General features: G+C 43.3%; 1 protein-coding gene across 1 annotated transcript in view; it reads right to left on the bottom strand.

Annotated features, from left to right (window-relative positions):
• Nucleotides 1-218: 218 nt before the first annotated feature.
• Nucleotides 219-7,738, bottom strand: part of PTCHD1 (patched domain containing 1) — a 62,884-nt gene continuing 55,364 nt past the window's right edge. Inside the window, exon 3 of the mRNA XM_011935103.1 lies at nucleotides 219-1,999. Within this exon, the coding sequence (XP_011790493.1) occupies nucleotides 345-1,999 (1,655 nt within the window). The 3' untranslated portion in view covers nucleotides 219-344. The remainder of the gene's footprint in view (nucleotides 2,000-7,738) is intronic.

Genomic DNA, 7,738 nt, shown 5'->3' with positions numbered 1-7,738 from the left:
TCAGTGGGTTTTGTCACAATGCCAGCAACATCTGCAGTTTGGATAAGACAAGATCCTGCTTGTTAATAAGCTTTCTTCTATTTGATCTTAGTTTAAGAGACTATAGGTCTCCTAGGGTGTGTGTGTGTGTGTGAATTCTCATAACAACTCTTTTGTTTTAAAGACTGAAAATATGCCATGCCCATTTCTTCCCATTGTCCCTTCCTTTTTTTTTTTTTTTTTTTTTTGGCAATGCCTGTTTCCTATCTTTAAAAAAGGGAACAACTTTGAATTTAATTGTTTCATTAACATAATCTCTTTGGTCTTGATAAGACCTAAGGTGAAAATATACCAAGAAGACATTATCACACTGTTGTAATTTGGTCAACCACACGGGTACTATCGATATCCACCATTTCTACACACTCAATTTCCTCCCGGTTCTCAGGATTTTTCTTCTCTTTCCTTTTTTTCTTAGAGGGTGGCAGGAAAGTCAGTATCACAGGTAAAATGGCAAAGCAGTGAAAGAAGGTGACAAATGCTATTAAAAACAAGCACCTGAACAGTGTACAGGTCAGATTTGAAGGCACAGCTGCAAGAGGAATCAGACCAACAATATAGCAGAGGTAACTCTGTAAAATAGCTACCCCATGCACTTCCAGGGCATTTTTTACCCATTTAGTTCTTGTGAAATCCTTGCCCAGAACAAATGTGGATAACAGTGGAGCACAATTGTCAATTGTATAATTAATTCCATAAATTAAGCACAGCACAGAAATGCAGTCCAGTTCTACTTTCCATAATGTCATGAAACCTATCACTCCAAACTCCACGGACACAACTGTTAGAGTGATCCAGACGTTAATCAGTGAATCTGCCACCAGGAATGCCGAGAAGAAGAGCAGGAACAAAGCACTGATGCAGGAGTTGTGCAGGGGGGCTCCCAGAGAGGAGGCATATCGATCCATGTACACAAAGGACGGATTGAAGACGATGAACTTCACCTTGGAGGTGACAGAAAGTCTCCTCAGGGTTTCCAAGAGATCATAGAGTTCTTCTCTGTTTGTTTCCATGGTCTTGGCCACCAAAAACATTCTGGAGGCCACTACATCGACCTCATCGTTGTATTTTTTAGAGAAGATGATGTCCTCTTGAAAATGTGAAAATTGAGGGGCTTTCAGAAAGGAATTCCTCAACATGTCTGTGAAATTTTTCTTAGGCAAGCCAGTGGATACATTGAGTTTCCGAAGGTAATTTAAATAGCTCTCAAACCAGGATATCCGCACAAACCCCTTGGTGTATTCTAGAACATCTTCTTGGACACTAGTGTTCCAGTATTCTATAGACTCATATATGTAAAACCCAATCACAGGACTGTAGTTGCTAAAGTACTTTTGCTGGGCAGTAGTGTACTCAATGGTTTGTGTCGCGGTTGCTACGATGTTACTAAGGTCTGACCCTTCACTGACCTGCAGATAGCCCATTAAGGCAAAGGAAATATAAATAAGGTAAAAGAGAACTACAAAAGGCTTGACATAGGTGTTGGTTATCCAGTCACAGTAATAGCGTTTGAGGAAACATACCAATAGGTGACTCTCGTAAGTGTTCGCTTCCTCGCCTTCGGTTGTGTCCTCACTGAATCTGGCTGTCAGGAGAAACCTGTACCATGCCGGTTTCTCCTGCAATGCCTCAGGCTTTGGGACTTTTCTACAGAAGATACTATGCTGGTAATTATTTTCTATGTAGCCAGTGAACACTAGGCTGGAACCATAAAACGAGAGTACATAGAGGTAGTTGAAGAAGATTGCAATACAGGAATTGCAGCAGAAAATCCTGGCTGCCTCAATGTTTGTGAAAGGGCTGGCCCCTATGCCAAAGGTGACCAGGTACATGGCAGTGGTGAGAGAAAAGGAGAGCATGGAGTCTGCATAGACTGCTGCAGTTCTCTCTTTAACATGTTGGTCTTCTCTAGTTTTCCTCCAGGAGGATAACATTTCAAAAGTCCCATATAATCCATGACCTAAGGGGGCAGAAAAAGACCAGAGCAGAAGTTTAAAGGACTAATCTCTTAAGAGGGAAATCAACTTGATTATGGGGGACTACTGGGTCAAGGCAAACATAACCAACCCTAGTGGTGATGGGTATGTGAATGCCAATGATTTCTCCTATGGGGAGACAGACCCATGTTTTGATGAATCGTAAATGTTAATAGATAATGAAAGGGCAGATAGAGAAGCAAAGATCTTCATATTCCCTCTGGCTTAAGAAAGTTCTCTTCTTTGGAGTGTTCCACCAACCAACCTGCACTTAGATGAACTTTTGACTACAGAAAGCTGAGTAGAGCCAGGCATGGTGGCTCATGCCTGTAATCCTAGCAACTTGGGAGACTGAGGAAGGAAGGTTACTTGAGACCAGGAGTTTGATACCAGCCTGGGCAATGTAACAAGACCCTGTCTCAAGAAAAAAAAAAAAAAAAGAAAGAAAGAAAATGAAAGAACTTAGCCAGGAATCGTGGCTCATATCTGTAGTCCCAGCTACTCGGGAGGCTGAGGTAGGTGGATCTCTTGAGCCTGGGAATTGGAGGCTGCAGTGAGCCATGATTGTGCCACTGCACTCCAGCCTGGGCAGCAGAGCAAGACCCTGACTCTAAAAGAATAAAAGCTGATTAAACTTGTGCATATGTCTCCTGGGGATTTTTCCCATTAATAGCTTAGGGTTATTGGTGCAGTCTGGTTGGTGGAACATTCCAGAGAAGAGAAGATGTCTGGACACTCATCATTTTGCTTTCCATTCCCACAAGTCTGGCTAGGGGTCAGTGCAGAGGAAGACAGTGGGCAGAGGGTTCTGAGTTAATGTCCCGTCACCTCATTTAAAATTGGCCAACTGGCAGGTTTTAGTGATAAATAGGCAGTGTATCTAATTTGAGTCTTGACAGGAAACTAAATCACAGCCCCCTCTTTTTTCCCTCCCCAAATATCAGGGCAGGAAGCAATAAATCTGAGAAAGAGGGAAGCAAAATAAGTAGGTAGTGAAGAAGTTTCAGTGAAGAAAATACAGAAAAAATAAGATAAATATGAACTCTCCTGGTTATTGATAAAAATTAGGATTCAGGTTGAAGGTTTATGACTTGCAATTTGTCTTCAGGGATCTGTTTGACCAATTTGGGTTATTCATACATGATTTATCAAGCGGTAATATAATACATCAGCAGTGACTCTGCTAGCTTCTCTGCACTATTTGATAGTGGCATCTGTGGGAAAGAGCCAGATCAGTAACCCCTCTGCATAACTGCTTAGTGCCTTCGCCTCCCAGTTTAGTATTTCAGCAATACTGAAATAGCAGAGGTACAGTAAATGCCTATGTTCTGACTCCATACTACTGCCTGGAACCTGATCTAGCATGACTTCTACCACCTCTCCTAGTTGGAGTCAGACATTTCCCTACTTCAGGTCCCTGTGTTTCCAGGCCACCGCAACATTGGAAAGCCCACCAAAGTGACCCATTGTGGATTTCGATAACCCCTGTCTTGGCACTGAGTATCAGCAGATCGAATTTCCTGTTTCCATGCCTTGGCATATTCAATCCCATTATTGAGGATAATAAAATCTTTACCCTGTGGTACAATAGTCTTGTTTTTAAAAAGGAATTTAAAATCTCCAGCCAAGCATAATGCTGAATAAAGTGAGTCACTGTTATCTTGTGTGTACAATAGCTAAGTGCACATCTTCCCTCATGCCCAGGCTAGTATTTATATCCTTATTGTGAAGTCCTGGCCCCAAACCTGAATGCCCATTTCACAGTAATGATTTAGGCCTATTTCCTCAGAGGAATTTGGCATTTATCTTAATTTACTAGGCATCGTTTTACAGCCACTTTTAGAAGTCAGGTCAAGACTGTCAATTTGATAACTAGCACCAAGGCCCCTATTAAAATGAAGGCACCTAAACTCTCCAGACATGAAGTAAAAAGTACTCTCAGTGACTGGCATCCTGTTGCTAATTATGCTTAGGTAGTTAACATCTAGTCTGGAGACAGAACATGAGTAAATCTGTTTCTAGCATATTTTCAAGATGGACCCACTGACCTTTGATTAAGTGACCATTCCCTTGACAATGAGGGTAAAAAGAGAATATCTCTGAGGCACTGTCCCTGAAGAAGTAATATTGACTTTTTTTTTTTTTTTTCTGGGGCCATGTAGAGCAAGTAAGCTTTGGTGGGCAAAGCACACTTCAGGGGGTCACTGTAAATGGGAAATAATTTTTTAATGATATTTACTTGCCAGAAACATACAAAAAATTAAAACAGGGTTTTAGTACTGAGTCATTAAATATGGCAAGAAAATAAAGCACATAGCAGAATTAGAATTAGCCATATAATAGAACTTAAATCTGTTTTGCAGTTCTTTTAAAAATCAGTGTGATGTTTTATAATGACATTATCTGACCCTGATTCTTGGAAAATACAATAGGAATCAATTTCTTACCTTGTTGTTGAATAATCTTAGAAGCTAATTGAGAAAAGGAATTTGAATTAACAGAGATATTAGGTGACAAGACTGAGGCTCCAGGGCCCAGAATGAAAGTAATCAAAATCGGCCGGGCGCGGTGGCTCAAGCCTGTAATCCCAGCACTTTGGGAGGCCGAGACGGGTGGATCACGAGGTCAGGATATCGAGACCATCCTGGCTAACACGGTGAAACCCCGTCTCTACTAAAAAAATACAAAAAAAAACTAGCCAGGCGAGGTGGCGGACGCCTATAGTCCCAGCTACTCCGGAGGCTGAGGCAGGAGAATGGCGTGAACCCCGGGAGGCGGGGCTTGTAGTGAGCTGAGATCCGGCCACTGCACTCCAGCCTGGGCGACAAAAAAAAAAAAAAAAAAAAAAAAAAAAAAGAAAGTAATCAAAATCAAGGAAAGGTGGAAGTAGGCTGTTGGCTTCTCTCTTGAGTTCTGTTGCTGCATTTTAAATGCCTTGTCCTTCTATAGTTTGATCTTTTATACTGAGTCCCAGCTCTTTTTGCGTATGTTCTTGGTTTGGGGGCAGCTCCAAAGAGAATTCTAATTCTATTCTTGGGACTTTTGGAAACAATGCCTTTCCTTAGTTCTTCTTGCTATAGGTGTGTACATGCAGCCACTCACAGAAATCAGAAGAGGCCCTGAGAAAGAATTTGTTCTAACTGATCACTCAGCATTTATTGCTAGTTATCTATCCCTGGCTTTGCCTCCAAAGGCCCCTACCACCATTCCTGATAGGTCAGATTTCCCTTTCTCAAGCCACACCTCTCTAGCAGATTCCTACACCCGAAACCCCAAACTGGAGTTCTACAGCATCTTACAAGAGCCCTTTGGATTTCTGGAACAATTGCTGATACCATAACTGGGTCTCCTTCCTGAAGCTTTGTCAGTCAAGGGAGGGACAAGTGCCAGCACAGCTGTGGTCACCTCTTAAGGATTAGCAGCCTGGAGTGCCTGGCTGGCAGTAGTCCTGGCTCACAGCTGGGTATTTTTGCTGAAGAGGTTGGCCTGTTATCCTATAGGAAAGCCCATCAGTGAGGACCCTGTTTCCTGGCCTGGATTCAAGGGGAGACACATTCCAAAAGCCCTAGGACATGAGGCCCATCCTGCCCTCCAGAATGCTGGAATTATACCTGAGTTCCCTTTGGAACTTTCAAGGGTATCCTTTTAAATGCAAACTCCTCTGGGACAGTGGTCTACTGAAGCAGCTTCTCTTAGGTCTGGGAAATGGGACAGAGAATGGAAGTGGGGATGGAATAAAGAGGAAATGGCAGGTAGGAGAATTTCACAGAGATGAATTTCTCCAGTTTTTCCTCCAGTCAGATCTGACCTTATCTTTTACTAGCACTCCAGAAACTGAGCCACTTGGAGTCAAGGAGAGGCAGAGAAGATAGATTTTGGTAGGTTCTGTTCCTCTCCACTTTCCTCTTTCAGGGGATGGCTCCATTCTTTAGCATCACCATCATTCATTGCTCTATTTTTTTTTTTTTTTTGAGATGGAGTCGCACTCGATCTCTCAGGGTGGAGTGCAGTGGAGTAATCTTGGCTCACTGCAGCCTCTGCCTCCTAAGTTCCAGTGATTCCCCTGCCTCAGCCTCCCGGGTAGCTGGGATTACAGGCACGCACCACCACGCCCGGGTAATTTTTGTATTTTTAGTAGAGACAGGGTTTCACCATGTTGACCAGGCTGGTCTTGAACTCCTGACCTCAGGTGATATGCCTGCCTCGGCCTCCCAAAGCGCTGAGATTACAGGCGTGAGCCACCACGCCCAGCCCGCTCTCTTAATTCTGAGGCTGTAGTCCAGCAAGCGGAACTCTAATGCCAAATGCAAACAGATACTGCATGTGGACTGAAGATACTTTTCAGAGGTCTGACTATTGTTTCCTACTATTTTTTTTTTTTTTTTTTAGACGCAGTCTCGCCCTGCCGCCCAGGCTGGAGTGCTGTGGCCGGATCTCAGCTCACTGCAAACTCCGCCTCCCGGGTTCACACCATTCTCCTGCCTCAGCCTCCCGAGTAGCTGGGACTACAGGCGACTGCCACCTCGCCCGGCTAATTTTTTGTATTTTTTAGTAGAGACGGGGTTTCACCGTGTTAGCCAGGATGGTCTCGATCTCCTGACCTCGTGATCCGCCCGTCTCGGCCTCCCAAAGTGCTGGGATTACAGGCTTGAGCCACCGCGCCCGGCCTATTGTTTCCTACTTTTTAAAAAGGTGTTTTAAAAGCAAAAGTACTGCTGTTTGCTTTGCACTCTAGGTTTAAAAACTTCTCTACAAAGTTGGAGTTCTATAAGCTTCTCTGTGAAATCTGACCAGTGGGCCTATGTCATTGGCATAAAGCATAAGTTTGGCAAATAACAATTTCCCATCTCCAAAGTCCCAAGTCTGTTCACAAGGACTCCCTGGTGACAGAACTCATGGGGTGGGGGCAGGGCGGAGCTACCTAAATACAGATTTTGATTTTGGTCACTAGGGACCCTATGGTGGTAATGGGAGTCATGATTCATCATTTGAGGGCCAGGTCACAGCCTGAGACCTTGAGGTAAAAGACTATATCCTAGTGAGGATATCAGGAACCTCAACGTCCTGACATCCTCACATTCTAAGGATTACCCTGGATGATACAACATCCCAGGGGATTCCTTCTTTTCCAGTCACAGTGTAAGACCGAGGAGTTGCCAACGGGAGTTGTTAAACACATCCTGATTCTATCAGATTTTGAAGATAAAAATGCTTTTAAAGCATTCTCTTGTCCTTTAAAAGCATATTCAAGATGTTTGTTTCTATTTTTGTTACACTGCATGTCTGTATTGTTACATGCATAAGAACAAATGCATATTAGTATGTGAAAACACACACACACAAATAGAGAGAGAAAGAGAGAGAGAGAGAGAAAGAGACAGAGAGAGAGAGAAGAGAGCGCCAAGTTCTAATTATTCCTGAGTGAATACTCTGAGGCAGCTCGAGGTTTTAGTCAGGCCAGTAGGGTTCTTCACTAATGTTGAGGCAAAATTTGGGCCAGGAGTGTGATTTTAAAAAGAAAACTGCTTTTATTAATTTTATTTGCAGTAAACTTTGGGATTGTCATCTAATAAAATAAAATATTAAAGAATTTAGGCTAGGCCAGGTGCGGTGGCTCACGCCTGTAATCCCAGCACTTTGAGAGGCCGAGGCGGGTGGATCACGAGGTCAGGAGATCGAGACCATCCTGGGTAACACGGTGAAACCCCGTTTCTACTAAAAAT

The sequence above is a fragment of the Colobus angolensis genome, unplaced genomic scaffold (genome assembly GCF_000951035.1).
Source record: "Colobus angolensis palliatus isolate OR3802 unplaced genomic scaffold, Cang.pa_1.0 Scaffold140, whole genome shotgun sequence".
In the NCBI taxonomy this organism is placed as follows: domain Eukaryota; kingdom Metazoa; phylum Chordata; class Mammalia; order Primates; family Cercopithecidae; genus Colobus; species Colobus angolensis.
The sequence above is the reverse complement of the archived record's forward strand: the minus strand, read 5'-3'. Positions and strand labels throughout refer to the sequence as shown.